The 27910-nt window shown below is 37.1% G+C and overlaps 1 protein-coding gene across 1 annotated transcript in view; it reads left to right on the forward strand.

Moving 5' to 3' along the window:
- Nucleotides 1-27910, forward strand: part of SEMA3E (semaphorin 3E) — a 949587-nt gene that overhangs the window by 767018 nt on the left and 154659 nt on the right. Inside the window, exon 8 of the mRNA XM_044088353.1 lies at nucleotides 21332-21446. Coding sequence (XP_043944288.1) covers nucleotides 21332-21446 — 115 coding nt within the window. The remainder of the gene's footprint in view (nucleotides 1-21331; nucleotides 21447-27910) is intronic.

A 27910-nucleotide genomic window follows, 5' to 3' on the forward strand; every position in this document is an offset into this window, starting at 1 on the left:
TTTCAGCTTCTCTGTGAGAATTCTGAGAGTTGAAGCTTTTGAAACAACTCGAGGACACTGTTCATGAGGTAGCCCACATCCCAGATTGTCTCCCTTAACATTTTGGCGGGAAACTTATTAAAAACTAGTGACAAACATTCATTTAGCAGTGTAAATGCATCTAAACATGACAAAACCTTCGTGATGTATTTTACAGGTTATTACAGCCTCTATGTAAGTGAAATTAAGCCCAAAGTTATTAATAAGTAATAAACCTCAATATTTTTGTCCCAACTCAATTTTTATGCAAATCTTATTATTTACTGTGTCTATATGATCAAAAGCATTTCTATATATTAATATGAAAAAAAAATAAAGAGAAAAAATAAAGAAAAGAAAAAGAGAGTAGAAAATTAAAGAGTGTAAAGCAGAAATAAAAAAAAAATGTAAGAGAAAGCTATAAGAAGTATATACAATGGAATATTACTTACTGTTTATATTAATAGAGTTAAAAATAAAACATATTATTTACTATTATTTAGTTCTAATTATTATTAGTTAAAACATGACAGATTATTTACAAATAAGCATAAGCAGTATAATCAAGAAAGTATAATTAGGAATAGCATTTGAAGAACATATAAACTTTTTACAAGGAATAAATATGTTATTATTCCATTTATCATATTTTCATTACTCTTCTCTCCTGCCCTCCCCACCCTTTACCCACTACATAATCTAAATAGAATGTCATTGTTTAAACAAAGAAAAGAAGAAAAGGAGAAAAAAAGAAAAAAAAATGTATCAAATTACTGACCTTACTTCTCTTTTTCAGAAAGAGAAACAAATTGAATAATAGCTTGTTATTAGTTCCTCAGATATTTTAACTGGTTATGAAACAAAACATTTCTTTGCACACAGATAATAACTTTGATTAAATTTTTTTAAGAATATTTGTGGCTTTCTGGAAATGCAGGAACTATATTTAAAAAGATTAATAATGAAGTAAAATGATGAGAGAAAAAAGAAAAAAAACATAGAACAAATCATTTGTTTTTAGTCTCTTCTTCTTCTCTGAAGTCTTCCACGAAGTTTCAGTTGCCAGTCTCTTTAATGAAGGACTAGCCCATTCCATTTCCTCTATTTTATCCAAAATCTTTGATAAACAGTAAAGCAGAGTCTAAGTCATCAAAAATTTTAGGACCATCAGGAAGGAAGATTTTAGCTTGGCAGGAAACAGAAGGTATGTTTTAAACTGTGCTTTTAAGCTCCCTTATTAGTGGCAGAAAACTTTTCTTTTAGCTATTACCAAGGAAGAATAGTCATTGTCAAAGCACAGTTGTCTCATTAATCTTAACAGGAGCTTTAGCCCAAGCAGATTTAAGAACCATCTCTTTATCAAAGATGATAGAAATCTAACTATAACTGATCTAGGATAGTTTTTGTTAGAGTTAGTATTAGCTATAGATCTATGTGCTCTTCGATACCAAAAGAGAATGCTTCTGGTAAGTCTAAAGTTTTAGGAGCCATGTTGTTAAAAAAGTAATATTGTTACCTTCAATATTTTCTGGCAGTCCAAAATCCTAATGTTATGCCTAGATCTATTTTCCAGGTCATCCAGCTTTGTTTGTAAATGTGTATTTTGTTTCAGCAGAAACTCAATGTTGATTTCCTCTTCTTGGATTCTATTTTTCATGTCATTCACAGCTTCTTCTATGCCTGTCATCTGGATCTTCTGTTGTTGCAGGTCTATATGTAACAAGTCTATTTGTTTTGTAGTCTTTTCTATGAAGGTATCAATTTTAGTATCCATTTTATCCATCTTAGCAGTAAGTTGCTGGATTATAGTTATCAGAGACTGAAGTTCTTTCTTGATGCTGGAGTCTTGAGAATTTGTCTTACTGGAAGTCATTTCAGACTGATAAACTGACAGGAAAATTTCCAAAGTGATTTCTGACAGGAATATTGTTAACATTTCCTTTCTTTTTTAGATATAGTTCAAGAACTATATAAAACAAACATATTTAGAAAGAAAATTACTTCAAAAATTAATTTTTTAAGTAATTAATTCCTATCAGTGTAATGAAATTGGTGGAGCTGAAGAAATCTGCTGCTATCCTGTGTTCATCCTTGGCCACGCCCCATAAATTAGGCATGATTTTGAGGACATTTAAAATATGCATACATTGTCATAACATAAAATGTCAGAAAATACTACTTCTTTAATGTAAATAGCATTAATTTTTGCTCTAATTTTATAAAACTATAAAACACCCAAATAATATGATTTTGAATCACAATGAGTTTGTCAGCTTGATAAAAATACAAAATATATACATATATGTATATATATATATATATATATATATATATATATATATATATATATAAGGGTGCACAACCCTTCATTGAAAATTCACAATATAGAACAGCAAGTGATAGAACACAACTTGTTGATTACCAGTCAAACAAAACCAAAACAAAAAAAATTCAACATGTTAATCATATTTACCAGTTCCAATATCACAAGAGTGGAGAAAGGGCAAGTTCCTTAATCCCCTCTGTACCACGATCTTACACTGATTACATGCTATCAGCTGTGTTTCGATTAGTTGTACTGGCTTATTTTCCTTTCAACAGCTGGTGCTTTCGACCAGTTGTTGGTATACCGTATATAACTATAGTTGATCCCAAAATAAATGACAGATTTTAAATCCTGGTATTATAAAATGTTGCTAGAATAACAGGAATTGCATTAACATCCATTTTGTGAAGAATATGAAGTGTGTAACTCAGTTTTTTGGTGTCTGCTATAGCTCTCGGCCTTCTACCTTGAAATGCAGAACACTCCCTACCGCAACACAAACTGGAACAAATAAGCAAAATGTAGAACACTCACTCACAGCTTCAATTAGGACACCCACACCATGTTTATTAACTGTTCCATCATACTTAAACATGCCCTCCTGATGAATTATTATGGGTCAGTATTTTTCAGCATTATATATATTTTTTAAATTCTTAACAAAGAATACAAATCCACCCTTTTCAATATGGAATAGTGATGAATGCAGAAAAAACTCAAATAGAAGTTTGTTTCTCATAATGAAGTATACTTCAAATGTACAGTGACCGTAATCCTCAAGCATTTTCCAGTAAACCATACATTTTACAAGGAGCAGACTACCATATGTGAAAAATCAACTCAACTCAAAAGCCCACAAGGCAAACCTTTACATACACAATCCAACATCCTAGTCATAGGTGGCTTCATATTAAGACACACTGATGGACCATTCCCCAAAATGAGTAAGGAGAGGGCCGAAATTAGTTGCCTGTCAGTTACTTGGATTTGCTACATCACACATACACTCAAATTTTTTGCTCCACAATTACACATACAACACATTCATAGAAGACATGGGAGGCTAAGACTTGAGACATGCCTCACTGGACTACATGAAGAGAGATATGCTCAAACTCTTTAAATACATGACTGAGAAAGGTATGAACCTAGCTTTGGACAGCATTTTACCACCACAGAGAATGATGCCACAATATGAACAAATGATTAATGACTTCAAAAAGTGACTTAGTTCCTGCTGTCAATCGGGGGGGGGGGTCCAATATAGCATCCTGGTAGGAGATTGTAGGCAGTCCCATCTACTTTGCCAGGGAAGATCTTCACCTGTCATATAGTGGCTAAAACCTTATCTATCCATATAATGCCTTCTTTTAGGCAACTTCAGACCTTAAAACTTTCAACTTTACAAAACAGAATCCAGAAAACATACAGGCATTGCTGGTCAGTGCTAGGTGCCCCAACAAAAACTCTAATCACTGTAGACGCTGCTTACCTAGGAATGCATCAATTTATTCATTATCATCATGGAGACACGGTTCAATACCATTGAAAATACCACATCTGTGCAGGGTTTTAATGCCTAGCACATTTAGGCTCAATGCACTACATGGAAGCACTAAAATCTGCAGTGTGTGTGTATTCATAAAGCAAAATTTCATTTGCAGGCTAATGAGACAGGTTGACAACCTGGAGCTTGTGCACATCCAATTTACCATTAGCAAACCTTATCAGGAGAGGAAGGCAAGAGGAAACAAGATCATCCAGCAAAGAGGTGGAAGGATTGTGCAAAGAGGTGGATGGAGTGTTTGCGAGAAGATCTGTGACAGTCAGGCATGAGTGTTGAAGAAGACAGCAGTGTGGCATTGAATCAGGAGAGATGATGACAATTAACACAACACCCCAACTCAATGTACAAAATGGAAAAAAGGGGTTGATGATTTGTGACAACACTGGCTATAGTGAAAGATTAATTGGACCTTGGGGTCTGGTTGGTTTTCAAACCATGAGCCCCTTACATACACTTTTTGGGAGGGGATTATGCTTATATTCTCATGGTCTTTTGGATTCACATTCTTGTTTAAATGCCATTCAAACTAATGTGTGTAATCTACCAATGCCTTTTCTATCAGTTACAACCAATTGACTGTATACACCTCAAAAGGCCAATTGTGATATAAAACATGGTGACAGTCAAGTATTCTAAATTGTATTACACAAATGTATGGTAGTCATACAGCAAGAGTCAGCCATTCTTATCCACAGGTAGACCCCATATCCAACATTTGCAGCCCCATTGTTTACTGTACACACCTCAGATGTCTGATAGTGATAAAAAATAATCATTGAAACAATAATGTATTTTACGTTTGTGTCACCCAAACACACAGTAGCCCAGGTATTCCAGATTATCTCTTACAAATGCATACTATTTCTTCAAAGCTAAATTGCTAAAAGTGAGCAAACAGGGTAAATTACTTTCATCCACAGACAGCCCCCATCCCCCGCCAAGTAGTTATAGACACTTCACTGTGTATACCTTGTCTGACTGTGATAAAAAATAATGACTCCCAACCTTTGTGGAAGAATCAAAGGCAAAGTCAAAGAAGTAATAGGAGACTTCTTTAGAAAGTTGCCACAATAACAGTTTTGCATACATTTTCTGAAGGACATGAAGTCTGAAACTCAGATGTCTGTCACTGACTACAATCCTCAATAATTTGTCAGAAGCCACAAATTTGATGAGGGACAGGCCAAAAAACATATGCTAAATCAAGGACATTCTGTAAAATCAGAGACAGTTGAGAGGCATATAATTTCTACTTTGTTTCAGTTAACAATAGGCACAAGTATTCCAACTTATTGCACTTAATTGCATATTAGTCCTCCAAATCAAGATGGGTAATTGAGCAAATGGCCAGAGGGTACATTCCTTTTACCCCTAAACAGGCCCCACCCCTACCCTAAACAATTAAAGCTGCTTTGTCTTGTTAATCTCACCTAACTTTGATTAAAGGAAACAAACAAACAAAAAAAAAACAAAGCAAAACTAAAACAATCTCTCAACCTCTTAGTGCACAAATCAGATACATGCAAGTATCAGAGACAAGCAATCCTTAATAAATCTTAAGCAAAAGATTATTTAACATAAATAGTGGACAAATAATAAATATTTCAGTGATGCTTTTAGGATTTTAATATGATGTAAAATTATAGATACGTTCTGAGCAACAATGTGAAGAAGGACTTATAACTATCCTTAGCATCAGAAGAAAGCCTAGGTTCATGTGAGGTTTTTCTGATCTTAATTACTGGCATCAGATTCTTGGTGAAGTGTTTTATATTCCCATTGTGATGAGAAGTTCTAAACAGCTTCTTACATCTATTGTAATGTGTGTTTAAATGTACCAACCACTGGGATGTTGTTATTGAATGTATCTCTGTTTTTGATCCTGATGGGGACATCTCTATCATTGCATTTGTCTAAAGGAGTATAAAAATCCCTGGCATAGGTGACTGTATATCCTGCTTCCATTTTGGGGTTATCATGGGAGAATTTTATGATGCTGTGATGCAGTTGTAAAAGGTTAGTTTCTTTTCAATCTCTAAAAATGGTAGTGTTGGTAACCATGGGTCATGATGATCTGAGTGTAAAGGTAATTGGTTGGGGATTAGACTTAACATCTAAAGGACCAACCGTGGTCAGGGATCAGACTGGAGTGAGCATTAAGTCCTGGATATTTCAGGTTCTGATAGGGTTATAGACAATTTGAACAAAGGAATTCCAATTTCAACCAACAAAACATTGTTCATACCAAAGGTTTAGAAGTATAAGTGCTCCAGTCTATTGAGAGGTGGTTGAAGTCATTAAGGATTAGAGACGTTTTATGAGAATGCTAGGAAATTATCATGGTCATGTGAGGACAAGGAAGGGAGATGTAACAAGCAAGTAGAAGTTGAAGGTACAACTTACTGAGTGGAAACTGGAGCACGCTGAGCTCACTCAGGTGGTCATTGGGTATCACTTTGAAAAGGTTGTAATACCACTGCCATTTCCAGTGGGCTGGAAGGTATGATGTGCACATAATCTAGGCACAGAGGGCATGCACTGTCTGCATTTGAGCAGTCTCTCAGTCAATAAATAAATATGAACTCTTTCTCAATGAAGACGTGCCTCCAGATCTGGCACTTGATTATCAAAGACTCCTAACATTGAGAAGGGCAACCCTCATGTTGTCTAGTTTATGATATGAATTGTTCATTAGATTGCAATGTTCATTAGATGAATGCTGATTGAAAAAGTCATAGTGGAGGTAACAAAGGCTTTGGCCAGTATGCTGCAGCTCTTAAATGAGTGTTGTAGACTATCCTTGGCAAGCCATATAGAATTGTTGAGCATCTAATTCCAGGGAGACACATATTCGATCCCTCTGGAATGACAACAGCTACTTTGCCATTTTTTGAAACCAGTTATCTTTGCGCTGCATCTATGCATCATTTTTAGAGAGGGGAGGATACCACTTAAGGCCAGACTTATCCTTGATGGAAGTACCAGCAAGTCCTTCTAGAGTCTTTCATGAGTATTCGTGCCAGATAGTTCACTCCAGCATGGATTATTATCATGTCATAGTTATACTTCTAGGAAAAGATTATTTGAAAGGCTCTTAACATACCAGATATTTCTTTATATAAAAAATTATATTTCTTTTATAACCAAATCACTATTAACATTATAATCAATTTGATCCAAAATTGAAAACTACATGGGCACTTAATAACATAAATAACTGAACAATTTGTGCAGCAATATGTGCCCTATACATTCAGTTTAACATTATTAATAACGACATTTTATTTTAAAAATTAAATGGCAAGCTGTACATCCATAACAGGGGTCTGTGTCCTTATGCTCATTAATTCTTTTAATAGAAAATGTCATAAAATATTACCCATTAGCAAGATAATCCGCTAAATATTTGTTCTTGTAATGTAAAATAAAGGAACTTGTTTAAAAATGTATTTAATGCAGAATCCATATGAATAATCCCCCAATTTCTACATATAATAGATTTTATATCTTCCAATAAAACATTAGACAGTAAAACACATACTATATATCTTTTATTTGTTTCATTAAAAAATGTATCTATTTTATTTATTCTTTTTGTGAGGTCAACAATTCCATTCTAGAAACACTACCTACTTGTCAATAGGCAGATAAAATATCACTAACTGAATACTCTATGCAAAGAAACATTTCCATTAATATAAAATATTCCTATAAAAATCCTCTGTTACAGAACATAACCTTCTAGCTCTAAGAAATTCCCCATTAGGGGAGAGGATATAAAATGTTCTAGATGAAACCTAGAACTGCTAGGTTTATGATACAATCTAGAAACTGTCAAACTAATCCTGACCCATTAAGGAAACATCCAAATAATCAGTTTTAAAAGGATAAGCAGTATTAAGGTAACATCTAAGTAATCAGTGTAATCCGTTTATTATAAGTAAGATAAAATTCAATATATATATATGTATATATATATATATATATATATATATATATATATATATATATATATATATATATATATATATATATATATATATTACTTTTCTTAATACAGTCTGGTACTGCATTAAAATCCCCTTTACAAATAAAAATTAAATCATCTGTAAAGCAAAAATAATACAATATCTGCTCTTTATAAAATTGATTAGTGTAATGGCATTCTCTCTCAAATAAAAATATGAACAAACAAGCATTGTCAGAAGCAAGAGATGCTCCCGTAGCTGTTCCTTTTACATTGCAAACAAAAAATGTATTCTTTAAATATAAAATAATATTCCTCAAACAAACCTAAAGTAATTAAATCAAATATTAATTTTTGGGATTATCTTCCAGAAACTCGAAAATATATTCAATGCCATATCAATTTTCATACTTGCTTTTTGCATGTCATTGCTGGAGCATTCCTGTGTCCTGACAGAGTGATTATCAAACTATCTGGAGATATACAGAGCTGAGTATATTTTTCTGGCACTTCAGAGTTGTGTACTGGTAATTGTTGTTTAACTAATTTTATATCATTGCTGGCTGACTTCAGAGTTGTGCACTGTTATTTTTGCTTCACTGCATAGTTTTTGAGATCTTGCTCTGCTGAAGGTGTTTTTTCCACCCTCACCCTATTTCTCTGTGTCTTAAGTTGGTATAACTGGTTTTACATCCTGTGTGTTATCTGACTATCTCAAAGATTACTTGCATAAGATTAGACCCTCTTAGTATAACAACCTGCATATCATTGCTGGAGCATTCCTGTGTCCTGACAGAGTGCTTATCAAACTATCTGGAGATATACAGAGCTAAGAATATTTTTCTGGCACTTCAGGGTTGTGTACTGGTAATTGTTCTTTGACTAATTTTATATCATTGCTGGCTGACTTCAGAGTTGTGCACTGTTATTTTTGCTTTACTGTATAGTTTTTCAGATCTCCGCTGAAGGTGTTTTCCCCCCTCCCCCTATTTCTCTGTGTCTTAAGTTGGTGTAACTGGTTTTACATCCTGTGTGTTATCTGACTATCTCAAGGATTACTTGCATAAAATTAGACCCTCTTAGTATAACAGCCTGCATATCATTGCTGGAGCCTTCCTGTGTCCTGACAAAGTGCTTTTCAAACTGTCTGGAGATATACAGAGCTGAGTATATTTTTCTGGCACTTCAGAGTTGTGTACTGGTAATTGTTGTTTGACTAATTTTATATTATTGCTGGCTGACTTCAGAGTTGTGCACTGCTATTTTTGCTTCACTGTGTAGTTTTTCAGATCTCCACTGAAGGTGTTTCCCCCCCTCACCCTATTTCTCTGTGTCTTAAGTTGTTATAACTGGTTTTACATCCTGTGTGTTATCTGACTATCTCAAGGATTACTTGCATAAAATTAGACCCTCTTAGTATAACAGCCTGCATATCATTGCTAAAGCCTTCCTGTGTCCTGACAGAGTGCTCTGCAAACTATCTGGAGATATACAGAGCTGAGTATATTTTTCTGGCACTTCAGAGTTGTGTACTGGTAATTGTTTGACTAATTTGATATCATTGCTGGCTGACTTCAGAGTTGTGCACTGTTATTTTTGCTTTACTGTATAGTTTTTCAGATCTCCACTGAAGGTGTTTTCCCCCCTCCCCCTATTTCTCTGTGTCTTAAGTTGGTATAACTGGTTTTACATCCTGTGTGTTATCTGACTATCTCAAGGATTACTTGCATAAAATTAGACCCTCTTAGTATAACAGCCTGCATATCATTGCTAAAGCCTTCCTGTGTCCTGACAGAGTGCTCTTCAAACTATCTGGAGATATACAGAGCTGAGTATATTTTTCTGGCACTTCAGAGTTGTGTACTGGTAATTGTTTGACTAATTTTATATTATTGCTGGCTGACTTCAGAGTTGTACACTGTTATTTTTGCTTCACTGTATAGTTTTTCAGATCTCCGCTGAAGGTGTTTTCCCCCATCCCCCTATTTCTCTGTGTCTTAAGTTGATGTAACTGGTTTTACATCCTGTGTGTTATCTGACTATCTCAAAGATTACTTGCATAAGATTAGACCTTCTTAGTATAACAGCCTGCATATCATTGCTGGAGCATTCCTGTGTCCTGACAGAGTGCTTATCAAACTATCTGGAGATATACAGAGCTGAGTATATTTTTCTGGCACTTCAGAGTTGTGTACTGGTAATTGATGTTTAACTAATTTTATATCATTGCTGGCTGACTTCAGAGTTGTGCACTGTTATTTTTCTTCACTGTATAGTTTTTGAGATTTCTGCTGAAGGTGTTTTTTCCACCCTCACCCTATTTCTCTGTGTCTTAAGTTGGTATAACTGGTTTTACATCCTGTGTGTTATCTGACTTTCTCAAAGATTACTTGCATAAGATTAGACCCCCTTAATATAACAACCTGCATATCATTGCTGGAGCATTCCTGTGTCCTGACAGAGTGCTTATCAAACTATCTGGAGATATACAGAGCTGAGAATATTTTTCTGGCACTTCAGGGTTGTGTACTGGTAATTGTTCTTTGACTAATTTTATATCATTGCTGGCTGACTTCAGAGTTGTGCACTGCTATTTTTGCTTTACTGTATAGTTTTTCAGATCTCATTTCCTCTCTGTCTGTTCTTGTTTATAACTTGTTTTACATCCTGTGTGCTATCTGACTATCTCAAGGATTAGCCTTCCTGTGACTGAGGTGCTTCAAACTATCTGGAGATATATACAGAGCTATATTTTTTTTTCACTTCTTCAGAGTTGTGTACTGGTAATTGTTTGACTAATTTTATATTATTGTATTTCTCTGTATCTTAAGTTGGTATAACTGGTTTTACATCCTGTGTGTTATCTGACTATCTCAAGGATTACTTGCATAAAATTAGACCCTCTTAGTATAACAGCCTGCATATCATTGCTGGAGCCTTCTGTGTTATCTATCTCAAAGATTACTTGCATAAGATTAGACCTTCTTAGTATAACAGCCTGCATATCATTGTATCAAACTATCTGGAGATATACAGAGCTGAGTATATTTTTCTGGCACTTCAGAGTTGTGTACTGGTAATTGATGTTTAACTAATTTTATATCATTGCTGGCTGACTTCAGAGTTGTGCACTGTTATTTTTGCTTCACTGTATAGTTTTTGAGATTTCTGCTGAAGGTGTTTTTTCCACCCTCACCCTATTTCTCTGTGTCTTAAGTTGGTATAACTGGTTTTACATCCTGTGTGTTATCTGACTTTCTCAAAGATTACTTGCATAAGATTAGACCCCCTTAATATAACAACCTGCATATCATTGCTGTAGCATTCCTGTGTCCTGACAGAGTGCTTATCAAACTATCTGGAGATATACAGAGCTGAGAATATTTTTCTGGCACTTCAGGGTTGTGTACTGGTAATTGTTCTTTGACTAATTTTATATCATTGCTGGCTGACTTCAGAGTTGTGCACTGCTATTTTTGCTTTACTGTATAGTTTTTCAGATCTCCGCTGAAGGTGTTTCCCCCCCTCCCCCTATTTCTCTGTGTCTTAAGTTGGTGTAACTGGTTTTACATCCTGTGTGTTATCTGACTATCTCAAGGATTACTTGCATAAAATAAGACCCTCTTAGTATAACAGCCTGCATATCATTGCTGGAGCCTTCCTGTGTCCTGACAAAGTGCTTTTCAAACTGTCTGGAGATATACAGAGCTGAGTATATTTTTCTGGCACTTCAGAGTTGTGTACTGGTAATTGTTGTTTGACTAATTTTATATCATTGCTGGCTGACTTCAGAGTTGTGCACTGTTATTTTTGCTTCACTGTATAGTTTTTCAGATCTCCACTGAAGGTGTTTTCCCCCCCCCTATTTCTCTGTGTCTTAATTTGGTATAACTGGTTTTACATCCTGTGTGTTATCTGACTATCTCAAGGATTACTTGCATAAAATTAGACCCTCTTAGTATAACAGCCTGCATATCATTGCTGGAGCCTTCCTGTGTCCTGACAGAGTGCTCTTCAAGCTATCTGGAGATATACAGAGCTGAGTATATTTTTCTGGCACTTCAGAGTTGTGTACTGGTAATTGTTGTTTGACTAATTTTATATCATTGCTGGCTGACTTCAGAGTTGTGCACTGTTATTTTTGCTTCACTGTATAGTTTTTCAGATCTCAGCTGAAGGTGATGGTTTTCCCATACCCACCCTCTATTCCTGTCTTGTTGTTAAATTTGGAGGCTTTTGCAGTTGCCCGCCCCCACTGTAGATTTGATCTTGGACACTCCCCCCAGACCCATCTCTTTACCTTGTTCTACCTAATAGACTCCTTCTGCACTTGTTTTTAGTCATCTTTAATTTAATTGCATTTGTTAAACTGTTTGGTCTAACATTCCTACATACTCAAGTCTGCTAGCTTGCACTGCATTTGAATTGTTTTTACTGCTCTCTCTCTCTCTCTCTCTATATATATATATATATATATATATATTAAAAAAAAAAAAAACTTTCCTGTAACTAGTGTAGTCCAGATTCAGATTTGCTGTATCCTGGACTGTATGTAAGCTTCTGAGCCCCCTCAAGCTTTCTGTGTTAGAGGGAAGCCTTCTAGCTTATCAGTGGGAGTGGTAAGCACTAGGTAACCTATCTACCACATAAGGAGTGGTTCTTGCCCAGAAATTGTAGTTATTGGCCGTTTGGGCAGTTTTTCCATCTCTCTCAGCTTTCTGATTTAAAAGCTCGCATTTTCACTTGTTTCCTCCCTTTCCTGTAACTAGTTTAGTCCAGATACAGATTCTTAGTTTTAGCACTTGAATTTGCTTATTCATGATCAGCACTTGTTCAGAACTTGCACTAAATATACTAATTACTACAGCACTCAACCTTCCTCATTACTTAGAGGAAAACAGTTTTGGTACCTACTTTCCTCACTTGCTTAGATAAAAACAGCTCTTGTACTCATGTTCCTCACTTATCTAGAGGAAAATAGTTTTTTATTTAGGCATGTCCAAGGGTCAGCTCCCAGTATTCTCTCCTGTCTATCTGATGAATCTGGGCATCTTGGGGCAATGTAGAAATTGCCTCATGTACACGGATAACCCTCTCCTCCTACCACCCAACACTACAACCTGCGAGAGATGCACTTATCTAGCCAAACTGGAGGTAAAGCTCTCTCCAATCAAGACTGAACTTGACTGTCAAGAGGAGAAGGTAAACACTTGCACCACACCACACTCATCACATAGTCTCACTAAATCTACACCAAAATCTACACATAGTAACACAAAAACATTTGCAGAGGCTCTCAATAATAATCTATCTAAACAACAGAGACCTCCAAAGCAGAAATGCAAGCAACCTCCATCCTCTAACACAACCCAAATGACACATAGCCCACAGACTCAGTGTGCCACTCAATCACAGCCAATAAGGCACCCAACACACTAGTCATAGGTGACTCTATAGTCAGGCACACTGATATCCCACTCACCAGGCTAAACAAGGAAAAGGTTACTGTCAGCTGCCTGTCAGGTGCCAGGATCTGCCACATAACCCACGCACTCAGGTCACTCCACAACAAGTACAAATATGACTCCATGTTGGTGTGAATGACCTGAGATGTACCTCCCTGGACTACATGAAAAGAGACATGGAAGAGCTCTCTGATCTTGTAGCCCAGGCAGGTATGACCCTAGCCCTGAATAGCATTTTGCCATCACCCAGAATGATGCCACAGTACAAGGACAAAATGATCGACTTCAACAATTGGCTAAGCTTCTGGTGCCATTCTAAAGGGATCCAGTATCTGTCTGCCTGGGATGACATGGTCGACAGTCCACGATACTTTGACAGAGATGGCCTGCACCTGTCAACCCTGGGATTCCGGATACTGGCTAAGGTTCTTGCTGCCCCATATAGTGCTTTTTTTAGGCAAGGTTCAAATGACAAATTCACCACCATAACAGGAACAGGCAAGCAAAAACTGAGGGTGATGCTACTCAATGCTAGAAGTCTAAATATCAAAATGCACTCACTCGAGGCACTCCTTAAAATGGAGAACATCGATATCTGTGCAGTGACTGAGACGTGGTTTAAGGCTCCAGAGAGCACACCTGCACTACCAGGCTATAAATCATACCACACTTTTCGGCCATGTAACCTGGACAGGAACATCAAAGGTGGAGGTGTGTCCATATTCATTAAGGATATCCACACCTCCAGGATAGTTGCTCAGCATAATGCAGACGAGGTTATCCAAGTGAAACTAACTCTGGGCAAAACTGCAATCCAAATTGTAGCTTGCTACAGATCACCCACCATGCCCCAGGATTCGCACTCCTCTTTTCTTGATGTACTGGAAAATATTAGGTTCAACCAAACACCCTAATAATGAGCGATTTCAACTACCCCACCATTAACTGGGAAAACTATTCATGTACCAACTCCTTTGCTCAACACTTTCTGGAATTCATAAACTCCAATGCCCTGGATCAACTTATCCACACCCCCACCAGGGGGAACAATATCCTAGATCTTGTCATTACCAACATGAGTGACCGGTGTTCCACACTTGAACTCAGCACCTCATTGGTCCAATCCAACCATAAGCTAATTACCCTAGATATCCACAGCCTGCCCCCACCCCCCATTAAGGAAACCATGGTAAAACATTTCTCAAAAGCCACCTTCATGCTTCTTAAGACAGAAGTGGTGAACTTCATGACACCCATGCAGATGGACAATAAAGTTATGACTACTGAATTCTACACAGTTGCACTTTATAAGCACTTACGTGAGTGCATGGATAGTGCTATCCCAAACAGAACCAAGATGCTATCCTCCAAAAAAGGAAGCCTATCTGGTGGTCCTCTGCCATAAACAAACTGTACATAGAAGGAAGAAACTGTTGCAAAAGAGAATAAAATCCCATGAGTGGAGGAGCTACCTGGTCAGCCTCAGTAAGAAGCTATGATCCCTAATAAAATCCTCCAAAGCTAGTTACAAAAATAAAATCACCACTGATTCTAAAGACAACCACAAAGCATTCTGTAGCTATGTCAAGAATCTCAATGGCAACACTCAGATCTGCTCTCAATTACAGCACAATGGCACTAAATATACAGACCCAACTGATATTGCCAACATCCTGGCAGATAGGTTTAGTGCTAACTTTACCCCACTCTCACCCCCTAAAGAGCCCATCTCTATACCGGAAGAATGCAAAGTTCCTGTAATTATGGTTGCACAGGTAAAAACCACACTCTCCAAAGCCAAGAACACAGCATCCATGGGACCAGACAACATCCCAGGCTGTGTTCTACATGAACTACAGAACGAACTGGCACCCCACCTAAGTACCATATTCAATCATAGACTCAACTCAGGCTTTGTGCCTGCTGAATGGCGCACAGTGACGGTTATCCCACTCCACAAGGGGGGAGCCACCACAGACCCCGGGAACTACCGCCCCATTAGTCTGACGAGCCTGGTCTGCAAGGCCATGGAATGCATCATCATGGAACTTATAAACAAAGACATTGGTAATCTCCAAACTCTGGACCCCACCCAGTTCGGGTTTGTGAAAGGCAGATCATGTCTCCTAAACCTGAGAGACTTCTTTGAAGCAGTCACCAAAGCCGTAGACAAGGGTAAGGTGGTTCACACAGCCTATCTAGATCTTGCCAAGACTTTCAACACCATCCCCTACTCTAGAATTATAGATAAACTCACTAAACTAAGTATAAATCCCTATGTCACACAATGGGTTGCCAACTGGCTCACTGACAGATCCCACGCTGTGAAAGTAGCAGACTCCAAATCTGACTTCAGACCAGTGACAAGTGGAGTACCACAGGGTTCAGTCCTGGGTCCTTTCCTGTTTGGTATCTACTTCTCTGAAGTACAGACTAACACAGAAGGTCTTTGGCTAATGAAGTTGCAGATGACTGCAAACTAGGAGCCATAATTGAAACTCTTAATGGTGTGGACATCCTACAAAAGGGCCTCACTGAGACAGATGCCTGGTGTCAAAGCCATGGCCTCAAGCACAGTGCCAAAAAGTGCATTGTCATCCCCTTTGGTAAAAACTCTGTACCCATGAACTACAACATAGGCAGTAGTATACTTAACACCTAAAGTGTGATAAGAGACCTTGGGACACAGGCGGACAGTAGTCTCTCCTTTGATAATCACATCACCACAGTAGTCAGGAAATCCTTCTACATGGCACACCTCATCACAAAAGGTTTCTCATCCAAAAAAAAAAAGGTCATTGTTCCCCTCTACTCATCACTCATTAGACCCATTATAGAGTACAATGCCCCTTTTAGTATGTACCTCACAAGACACCTACAACAACTGGCAAGGTCGCAGAAATACCTCACAAAGAGGATTACCTGCCTTAAACAGATGCCCTACGCAGACCGTCTCAAAAAATTCCAGCTTTACTCCATCACATATCGCCTACTCAGAGATGATCTCTGCCTAACATAGAAAGCTATGTCAAACCCAGAGCTGTTGGACATGCTCCACTTAAAGAAATCCCAATCCCTCTGAGCTACATGCGCTAGGGACCTAAACCTTGTCACCACAATAAACAGAACTTGCGGATGGATAGATTCCTGTCCCAGAGACTTCCCATACTCTGGAATAAACTACCTATCTATATCAAACCAAGCTCCCATTAGCACTCTTCAAGAAAAATCTTGATGATTGGATGGGAAATAGGAAATTCACCCCGGGGATCACCTCTGTGGCTCTGCTCGACAGTGGCACAGGAAAATAATTTTCTTGGGTGCAAAAGCCAGGGTACCTTTTTGGCCTGGTTTGTATAGGCCCCAGGGCCGATAGCCTAGTACCTACCTATGAACCTATAGTATATAAGATAAGAGCACCAACAATCAACCAGTACATGTCTTTACCTCATTTAATACTGAACATTTTTTGAAAAAGATGAGTAATGTATTATAAAAGACAATAACTTCTCTACAATTTTTATTCAAAGAACAAACAATCTGTCCTAAATTGCAAAATAGTATGTCTTGTCTTGAAACTATAGGTCTGCCAGGAAGGTCAAATAATTTTTTATGAATTTTAGGTAAATTTTAAAATGTTGCTATTCTGGCTTGAGAGTTAAATAACTTTTTATCAACATCAAACTGAGTAGAATTACTTAACCTATGACCTTTGTGATAGATATATGAAAAAAATCTGGCATTCGTTTGTAGTCAATAAAACTAATACTTTCAAAGTTTCTTTGGCCTCAAGCTGGTTTAAATACATTCAATGTTACTGATTAACATTATTCATTACTACATTTTTTCACATTTATCAGATTATTTAATTACCAGAGTAAAGAGTAATATTTATACTTAAATTTCTCAAAGTCTGCCATTGTTCTTTAGTTAAATTATATTTAAGACTATGTTTGCCTCTTTTGAAACTAGAAAAAAATTAATTCAAATTATTGCTAACAGCAATCAAAAATGTTTTAATGAACTTATTAGTGTAAGGAAGAATTTTCTTTATCTTTCGGCTTTTCACAGTTAGGGGTGCAACAAGTGGATCACCTGTCCACTCATAATTGGCACTAATGTTTTACGGTGTTGAGTTACCAGCCCGGCACCCAACCTTCCACAGAAGGCACACACACACGCCTAGGGCCAGTTTAGAGTGTCCAATCCACCTACAGCATGTCTTTGGGATGTGGGTGGAAACCGGAGCACTTGGAGGAAACCCACAAGGCCGCAGGAAGAACAAGCAGACTCTGCACAGAAGGCATCCCAGCCGAGGATCAAACAGGAGAATCTCTTGTTGTGAGATTACAACGTTAACCGCTGCTCCACTGTGGCCGCTCATTAGTGTAAGGAAGAATAAACTTGTTAAATGCATTAACCATCATTGTATCAACAATTCATATGCATTATACTCTAGACTCTCATTAAAACAAGAATAAAGAGAATTATCTGATTCAAAGTTATTACTATTCAACTCTGAAGCAACAAATTAATTTGTTCTATTATCCACCTTAGAATAATAGCAAATCAAATGTAATTTTCAACATAATTTAAAATAATCTAAATATTATAAAGTTGAGGCAACACAGTAGGAATAAATTTCAATCCCAAATTTCAAACAGACAATACAGCCGATGAAAGCATAATATATGAAATATTAAGAACTTTGTCCATATTCTATGTAGAACCAACTACTTCTGCTTAATTGTGAAATATAAGATGGTAACTCAATAAATATCACTAATTTGGAAGAAAAACTCACTTTTTACCTCCTGTGTGTGGGTAATAATTTCTATAATCTTTTTGTTGAGATCTTCTCTTTTGTCCATACAGATGAAAATCATCTTGTTACTTGCCATTATAAGACAATTTAATGTTCCAGTATGTATGCTAATTGCTAGCATTAAAATTCATGGAACTCCGTTCTGCTTCACCCAATATTGACATACTCATGCAAACAGGAACATTATGGCTGGAACTCCCTGATGAAGATGACGCAGAAGATGTTGTCACATGGGAAACCATTATGTGACTGTCGGAATTACGCGTTTTAAATCCAGAATTCTTATTGGTTAATCACTCATGTTTTCAAAGACATGCCCTATTATTAGAATAGTGCTTGTTCTCACTCTCTTATTTTTTTTTCTTACATTCAACCAATTTATTCTCCACTTATTTATTTATTTGTTTATTTATTTAATATATGTATGTATGTATGTATGTATGTATGTATGTATTTATTTATTTAGTTATTTAGTTATTTAGTTATTTATTTATTTATTTGGATTGAACTTCTTATATCTTATTAGAAAAAGTCACTGATGTAAGTGGGAATGTAATGTATTAATCTTCGCTTAAATTTTAGGTTGTTTTATCATATGTTGCTGTTTAAGGATACAAATCCATTCACATGCACACTGGTGAGCTGCAGCTATGCAAAGCATAGAAATTCTTTTTCATCACTGTTCCCTAAATCAAATGGCGCAGATGGGAGTTTTAAAAGCCCTAAAGCCATGTGCTATAAAATGTAGTTCAACATATTTTTGCAGAATAAAATGTTAAAATCATACCTCTCAATTGTACAGATTTTCACAGTGTCCATATTTTTTCCTCAAATATTTAATCTTTTCCTTATAAAATCTGTGGTTTTCTGGCAAATCGTGGAAGACTGATGTCATTAAATAATGACCAAATGATGACATATATTTGAATTTCAGACTTCATATCCTTCAGAAAATGTATGGTAACACAAATCTTGTTATTTTAGCAGCTTCCTAAGTTTATAAGAGTAATATTTAAAATCTGTCTGTATTTTCGGGCCATTGTTTCCTCATTATTTTAGGCTTTGTCCTGATTTCTTGCATTAAGAGGTTGAGAGGTATGGACAAAATATGTTTTGGTCTCTGAAAGCAGGGATATCTCAACCTCTCCTAATAACTCTAGATGTTTCACAGTTCAAAAGGATGAGTGGAAGTTAAATACGTAAACAAATCATTAAAATGAACTTCCCCCAGTTTCACATGTTCACTCAAAAAATCAGCTGCAGAATATTCATTACACTAGCTAGATGAGGAGATGCATCCATACTTCACTGAGTACCATCCACCATACCCCTGAGAATATGAGGGATTTTGTTCATTATAGAAAGTAGAAATTGCAATGGTGTATCAAACACCAAGAAGAAAATAAAAAAAAAGAAGAAAGAAGCATGACAACACTTTACTAGTGTTTTCTTATTGGAATCTTAATGGCATCACCATATGACCATTTTGCACAATAGAGTGAAGGTGTATTTGTATGAGTGAGAATGAAACAGGATGATGCACACTATGTGCATGAAATTCTGAGAGGGATGCCTCCAAATCAGTTATGTGCCTACTCCTTTCACAGGTGGAATCAGTTTTGTTGAACAAGAATTAATTTTCAGTGAGCATGTGGCAGTTATTACACTGCATTAGGATATTAAGTGTTAAAAGGCTCTCAGTGGAAGGGAGGTCAGACTGCTGTTTCCTTATACTGATCTGTCTTATTATTAATAGGATGAGGGGGAACAGTATGGGAAGAAAGGCAATTATGCATTCAGACTTAGTCAGTAGGAGTCATTAGTGTGCAGGCTTGTACAGCAGGCTACAGGTCTTTGTAATTTTACATAGATCAGTGCAAACTATTAAAGCATAGACCTGGCTGATGTCAGTCACCCAAGACAGGAAGGAAGATTGTTTTTTTTTTTTACTGATGACTAAGGGAAAAACTACATTTGTGCAAACAAACCATTACAGCTAATGTGGTAATAAACTCAGCACAGCTGACGGCATCTTACATCAGTCTAAAGCAGATTCAGTTCCCAGTAACAGTAGAAATCAGTGTCCTCTCACTACACATCCATCACTGCTTCTGCTTCACCATAACCTCTATACCAGATCTGAACTAAGCCCAATACAAACAATGAAAACAGTAACATTTAGTGGAAAAATCAGTCAAAACAGCAGACGTAGTAGGATTAGCTAAATGAATTTAAATGCACAACTATGGCATGATTGGTAGTTCTGGTTATTGATGTTCTGCATATTTTTCAGTCATTCATATCTGCCCATTTTGCTTCTTTTTTGCTATAATGTCATAAAGCATTTTTAGCTGCTCATACACAATCTGTAATTAGCATTGCTTTTTGCAATATGACATTAAAGTACTAAATACATACAGATTAACTTCTTAAATCATAAAAAGTAGCAATCAAATGTGATATAATAGGGCTAGATTTAATCACAGATTGTTTCTAAAAAGAGTGACACTGCTCACATTTAAGCATTATTCCACATATTTCATGGAATAAAGTCGTTAAGACTATGTCATGTCATGCAAAACTGGTCCCCAGTAGGCCTTAAATCAAAATCCATTCTGTGCAGCTTAGATGCGTCTTAGAGAAAGTGAATGTCCTTGACTGGCACATTAGGAAGTGAACATTGACACACACTGATTTTAACAAGTGTTACTTAAGGGGAAGCTTGCTAAAAAGATATGTTCTGGACATGAAAGCATCTACTAAAAATGTTCCAGCAGTCTCTTGTATTTCATTGATGAATCACTCTCAAAAGTGCTGCATTTTCTGCGCTGTATTGCATTGTGTTGTAGCATACCATAGCTACATGATTCTATCTCTCTAGTATAGTAGAAAACGTGTATGTGAACTTACATAAATGGTAGGATTTTTAAGAAAAAAATAGTGCATTTAATACATTAACTTAGGAGTTGTTATTTTTTTTTTTTTGCAGAGTGATTATTTTGTGAGTTTCTGTAAACATAATCATTTATTCTTGTTATTAATAAGAGACCATTGTGTTCCCTTTGAATCAATGATATAAATGGTGACACCATTCGTTTGTACTTGTAATGCAGCAGAGTGTCCGAACACATTTCACTCTAAAATAAGCTCTTTGATTTCCCAGAATGACATAGGAGGGCAGAGAACACTGGTAAATAGGTGGAGCACATTCCTGAAAGCCAGACTGGTTTGCTCAGTGCCTGGACCTAATGGAATTGAAACGCACTTTGATGAATTAGGTAAGTATTGATGAAAACCGAAAGTAAAATTAACTGCAAAGAATAAGAAAAAATAATAATGTCATACCTTGAAAGTATATAAATAGCATATCAGAGCTGTAAATGGTATTTCTTACCAAGAATTTCAACAGACTGTGAAAGATAAATCAGAACAGAACATTAACTTCCTTCCAGCTTATGTAAACAAGTGAATTAGTAGCAGGGCAATTTGTAGTCTTATGATTCAGCTTATTTGTGTTTTAAGTAGATTTGTGTGTATATCTTGTGTATCAAGCTATTTAAATACATTTTTATCAATTCATTTTATTTTACATTAAATAACATGAAACAACCAATTATAATTATGAACGGAATTTAGAGGAATAAAGTTAAATAAACAAGAATGAACTTACAACAAACATATTTGCTTTGATGTTAGTTTTACTCAAAATAAATCAAGCAGTACAACATGACTATGATCCATGTACTTTTATAACAGCAAAAATATATTTAATACTTAAATCTCTTGAGGAGCTTTAAAATTCAACAGAATGTTAATGCTCTGAGAGAGTAAGGAAAAAGGCTCATCCAACCCTGTTTTCAGTCACAAAATTCTTCTTACATTTACCTTTTGTATATCCTTATTTACTTAATCCCACAATCCCTCAACAGTTTTTCTTCTCTAATTTCTCACTTAATTTAATCCTCTCTGTTGTTTTTAACTTTACAATCTATACTTGTATTCTTCTTCCACCTCAGCAAGTCCTTCTTCAACATTACCCTTCCTTTGTAATATTGACAGGTAACATAATACCCACAAACGTTTTTTTCTTCACCTACTTAGTAATTTTCCTAATACTTCCTTTAATTCACAATTTCACCTGAACACACTGCGGTATAGTCTATATTTCTGTAACTGACTATACTCTATTAAAATCTTAACTTTTCCACATCTCCATAATAAGGGACCACTCTGCTTGGAATCTCCAGCAAGCCATTTCTACTCTCATCCATTTTCCTCTCATCTTCCCCTTCTCCTTTAATACCTTTTCCTTTTCATTCAACTGTAAACTCCCCTTAAGTATGCCATAGTACTGTCTATCTGTCATGCTATCGTTTTGCATCTTCATGTCTCCACAACTCATTTATGGCACCTTACTACCTACCATGGTACTCTGCTACTTTATTCACACTCACACACTTCCAGCCACCCTACCTATACTCAGGCTAAACCCTCCTTAATATCTATTTCCTCAAATTTATTTAACATCCAACCTATTCACCTTTTCAAATGTAAAACATTTAAGCATTAAGTTCACTTTGACATAATCTGGAATAAATCCATATACTTTTAAAAAACTATCTAATCCTAATCCTCTCTTCTCTAAAATCACTCTGTGTGGTGGCATCCATTCCAACCCTGGCACTTCAGCCTCATCCATTCCATCATCCTCTGCTCCTAACGCCTATTCAGCACCCACAAAACTTTCCTTACTTCCATTAACACTGATAGTATTCGAAACAAAGTTACAGACCTACGAGCGTTCCATCATCACAAGCATGTTTAAATGGTGAGATGAAACTTGGTTTTTGGATCACCAGTGCTAGAAATACTTTGGAAGTAAGCTGCATTTCCTGGTGGTTCAGGTACAGGGTTTGACAATTAGAGTGAAGCATACAGTGAGACTATGAGGTATTGCTACAGGTGTATGCTTCCCTTGTTCCAACTTTAGTGATTACTGTGAGATGGTATGTGATTTTGAACCATATTACTTGGTGATTTAGTACGGTGGCAGATAAGTATTGGGAAACAGTCATTAGAACGCAAAGTATTTTGCTTTTTCTAGAAGTCTCAGAACCCTTTGACACAGTGTCACATGAGAAACTTCTGTCTCAAATATCCTATCTGGGTCTTTCCAAAACAATATTTCTAAGGTTTGCTAATTACCTATCTGAAAGATATCAATCTGTTAAATGGCTTTCTTCTTTCTCTACTTTTCATAGGTTCAGAGGTTGGTACTAGGCTATTGGCCCTAGGACCTATACAAGCCTAGCCATAACAATTCCCTGGCTATTTCTTCTCACAGTATTTACTTCCCTGGACCCCTGTCTAGCAGGGCAACTGACGTGATCCCTGGGGGTGAATTTCCTATCTCCCATCCAATCATCAAGGTTCCTTTTGAAGAGGGCCAAAGAGGTGCTCTGCTTGACACGTATGGGCAGTCTATTCTAGAGTCTGGGGAGTCTCTGGGTCAGGAACCTATCCCTCCAGCATGTTTTGTTCATTGTGATGACAAGGTTTAGATCCCTGGAGCGTGTGTCTCTGAGGGATTGGGATTTCTTTGTGTAGCATGTCCAATAGCTCTGGGTTTGACATGGCCTTGTATGTTAAGCAGAGATTGCCTCTGAGTAGACGATATGCGACAGAGTATAGGTGAAGTTTTTTAGATAGTCAGCATAGGTCATCTGCTTTAGGCCTGTGATTCTTTTAATGAGTTATTTTTGCGGCCTTTCCAGTCTTTGCAGATATCTTGAGAGGTACATACCAAAAGGGGCGTTGTGTTCAATAATGGGTCTAATGAGCGATGAGTACAGTGGGACAGTGACCTCCTTTTTTTCTGGATGAAAAGCCCTTTGTGATGAGGTGTGCCACATAGAAGGATTTCCTGACTGTTGTGGCGATGTGGTTATCGAAGGTGAGGCCATTGTCCACCTGTGTCCCTAAGTCTCTTATCACACTTTCGGTGTTAAGTGTACTGCCACCTATGTAGTAATTCATGGGTACATGTTTTTTTCCCAAAGGGGATAACTATATATTTCCTGGCATTGAGCTTGAGCCCATGGCTCTGGCATCAAACATCTGTTTCTGTATGGCCCTTTTGTAGAATAGCCACATAATTTGGGGATTCAATAATGGCTCCCAGTTTGCAGTCATCTGCAAACTTTGTTAGCCAGAGTCCCTTAGTGTTGGCCTGTACTTCAGAGAAGTAGATGCCAAACAAGAGCGGTCCCAGGACTGAACCCTGAGGTACTCGACTTGTCACTTGTCTGGAGCTGGATTTGGAGTTGGCTACTTTTACAATGTGGGTTCTGTCAGTATGCCAGTTGGCAACCCATCGAGGGATGTAGGGATTAATGCCTAGCTTAGTAAGTTTATCTGATGATTCCATAGTGGAGGATGGTGTTGAAGGTCTTGGCGAGGTCCAGATAGGCTGTGTGGACCATATTACCCTTTTCCACGGCTCTGAAAACTGATTCAAAGAAGTCAATCAGGTTCGACAAGATCGTCCCTTCACGAACCCAAACTGCGTGGGGTCCAGTGTTTGACAGTTGCCAATGTCTTTGTTTATAAGTTCCATGATAATACATTTATTTATTTATTTATTTATTTATTTGCCGTTGGTTTACCAGGATAGTCCATTGGGCTGTTTTGAACCCGTTTTCAATGGAGTCCTGGGGAGAAAAGCTCCAAAACAATCTAAGTTACAATAGGTTATAGATGATAAATTATACAAAAAATTGTAGATTCGAGCAAAACATTACAAATAATACAGCAAACATTACAAATTAGTGCAGACTAGTGATAAGGTTGAAGATGATACAGACTAGCGAAAGGAACATTGCAATGTAGGTATTGAGAGGCCTTGCAGATCAGGCTCGTCAGACTGATGGGGCGGTAGTTCCCGAGATCCAAGGTGGATCCTTCCCTGTGGAGTGGGATAACTTTAGCTGTGCGCCACTCAGTGGGCATGAAGCCTGAGGTGAGGCTCTGATTAAACATGACACTTAGGAGAGGTGCCAGTTCATTTTATAGTTCATGTAATACACAGCCTGGGATGTCGTCTGGTCCCATGGATGCTGTATTCTTAGCTTTGGAGAGTGCATTTTATACCTGTGTGGCTGTTATTACCAGAATTTGGCAATCTTTTGGTATTGAGATGGGCCCTGTAGGGGTGAGGGGGGGGGTGAAGTTTTCACTGAATCGATCTGCCAGGATATTGGCACTATCCTTGGGATCAGTATATTTAATGCCATTCTGTTGTAGCTCAGAGCAGATCTGAGCATTGCCATTTAGATTCTTCACATAGCTCTAGAATGCCTTGTGGTTGTCTTTGGAATCTTTGGCAATTTTATTTTCGTAACTAGCTTTGGAAGGTTTTATGAGGGATCTCAGCTTCTTACTGAGGCTGGTAAGGGAGTTTTTTGTATCCTGGGATTTTCTGCTTTTCTGCAATAGTTTCTTCTTTTTGTTGTAAAGTTTGTTTATGGCAAGGGACCACCAGATTGGCTTCCTTTTTTTGGAGGCGAGCATCTTGGTTCTATTGGGGATGTCATGATTCATGCACGAGTGGATGTGCTCATACAGTGCCTTAGGTTAGGATTCAGAAGTCAAACTTTCAGTTCCCGTCTGCATGGGAAGTTTGCCACTTCTGACCTGAGTAGCATGAAGTTTTCTTTGGAGAAGTTTTTTACGGAGGTTTCCTTACTGGGGGGTTGGGGTGGGATGTGGATGTCAAGGGTGAATAGCTTATGGTCAGACCTGACCAACGAGGGGGTGACCATAGGTGTGGAGCATTGATTTCCCATGTTGGTAATGACCAGGTCTAGGACATTGAAGCCCCTGTTGGGACTAAGGATTAGTTAATCCAGGGTGTTGGAATTTATGAATTCCAAGAACCATTGGGCAAAGGTGTTGGTACACAAGTAGTTTTCCCAGTTAATGGCAGGGTAGTTAAAATCACCCGGTATTAGGGTGTTTGGTTGTATCTTAATATTTTCCAGTATGTTTAGAAAGGTATAGTGAGAATTTTAGGGCATGGTGGGGGCTCTGTAGCAAGCTACAGTTTGGATTGCAGTCTTACCTAGCGTTAGTTGCACCTGGAGAATTTCAGATGCATTGTGTTGAGCAACAGGCTTGGTGTTGTGAATATCCTTGTTGAATATGGACACCCCCCCACCTTTATTGTTTCAGTCCTGGTTTGGTGGCCAAAAAGTGTGGTAAAAGTTGCAGCCTGGTATTGTAGGGGTGCTCTCTGGAGCCTTGAACCAGGTCTCAGTTACTTCTCCTAGTTAAAACAGGTGTTTCTCAAGCCTCTAGTCTCGGTCCACTGTTCTTTAACATTTTCATCAGTAAATTATATACGTCCTCTCATCAAACTTGCTTTATTCCATATCAGCTTTCATCTGCTCATCTGACAGCCCACTACATCTTCAATCCATGACACAAAATGCTTTCAATCAAATCAAAGTGTAAACTTCCACAAAAAGTAGTATAGTTCGGTACCAATAAAGGCTGTCTTCCAAAAACACAAAATCAAAGCCTCATTCCACAAAGTCCACTCGCTTTTCCACAGATAAAACACTATTTATTAGACAAATAGAACTCAACAAAATAGGTAGATTTTTTTCGTCTCCACACTGAGACCCCTTCAGAATCAATCAATTAAATAGTAATTCCATAAATACATAATGAAATGCAGTTGAAGTCAGAAAATGTCAATACAACATATATATATGTATAAAAATAAAAATATACATATATATATAACTCTATAAAATTGTCTATGAGTTTAGTGAAATTAATGTGTTGTATTACAGTAAAATATAAATATAAATACAAGTACTGTACAAAATACAAAAAATACAGACATTGAATGTTCAACAAATCAAAGTGTAACAACATCAAAACAAAGTTTTACTTAATCCAAAAATGACTAAACTACTACTATTTTTTCCAAAGTCCCATGCCAAGGCTAAAAGTAACCTCTACACTGGATTTCATTTTTGAGCCTTTTGATCATTTTGCTGTTGCTATTTTCCTGGCTATGTCTAGAATAGACCATAAAACAGGGAACCGATCATCACTTATAAATACTAACAAAGATGTGTTATATAGAATCATATTTTTGATTAGACAGAATCCGTCAGTCATGATGTTTGACACAACATTTGTATTTGCTCGACACAATCTTTAACTTTAATTAATTTACACTCCACAAATATACGCTTCCAGTCTGCTTCTGTATTACCTTTACACCTCCAATATGTATTTATTTTAACTAATTTATCTGGAGTGTTTTTCAGAGTCTTTTTAAAATCCTTATGTGCAGCCCTTTCTTTATCTACTATTCTCCCCTGCAAGTTTCCGAACCGTTTATTTTTTTCAAGTTTTCCATCTTACAGTTCTATCCTGCGTTAGTCTGATATGCTTGGTACATTCCCCAATCTCCTCTTCCTTTTATCATCCTAAGTCTTCCTTTAATCAAGCTAAGATTATAGTCAAGAAGGTAATTGAAAAGATCAGCCACATCATGTATTGGAGGGAGATTAACGTGTCCCCTGTTAAGATTTTCCCCACCAATTCAGATGAAAATCTGTGATCACCCAACCAGTGTGTTAGTGTGTATATGTTTGTGTGTTTTCATATGCTTGTGCTTGTGTGTGTGTGTGTGTGTGTGTGTGTGTGTGTGTGTGTGTGTGTGTGT

This window comes from Protopterus annectens, chromosome 11.part0, assembly GCF_019279795.1.
Source record: "Protopterus annectens isolate FY-2018-M chromosome 11.part0, PAN1.0, whole genome shotgun sequence".
In the NCBI taxonomy this organism is placed as follows: domain Eukaryota; kingdom Metazoa; phylum Chordata; order Ceratodontiformes; family Protopteridae; genus Protopterus; species Protopterus annectens.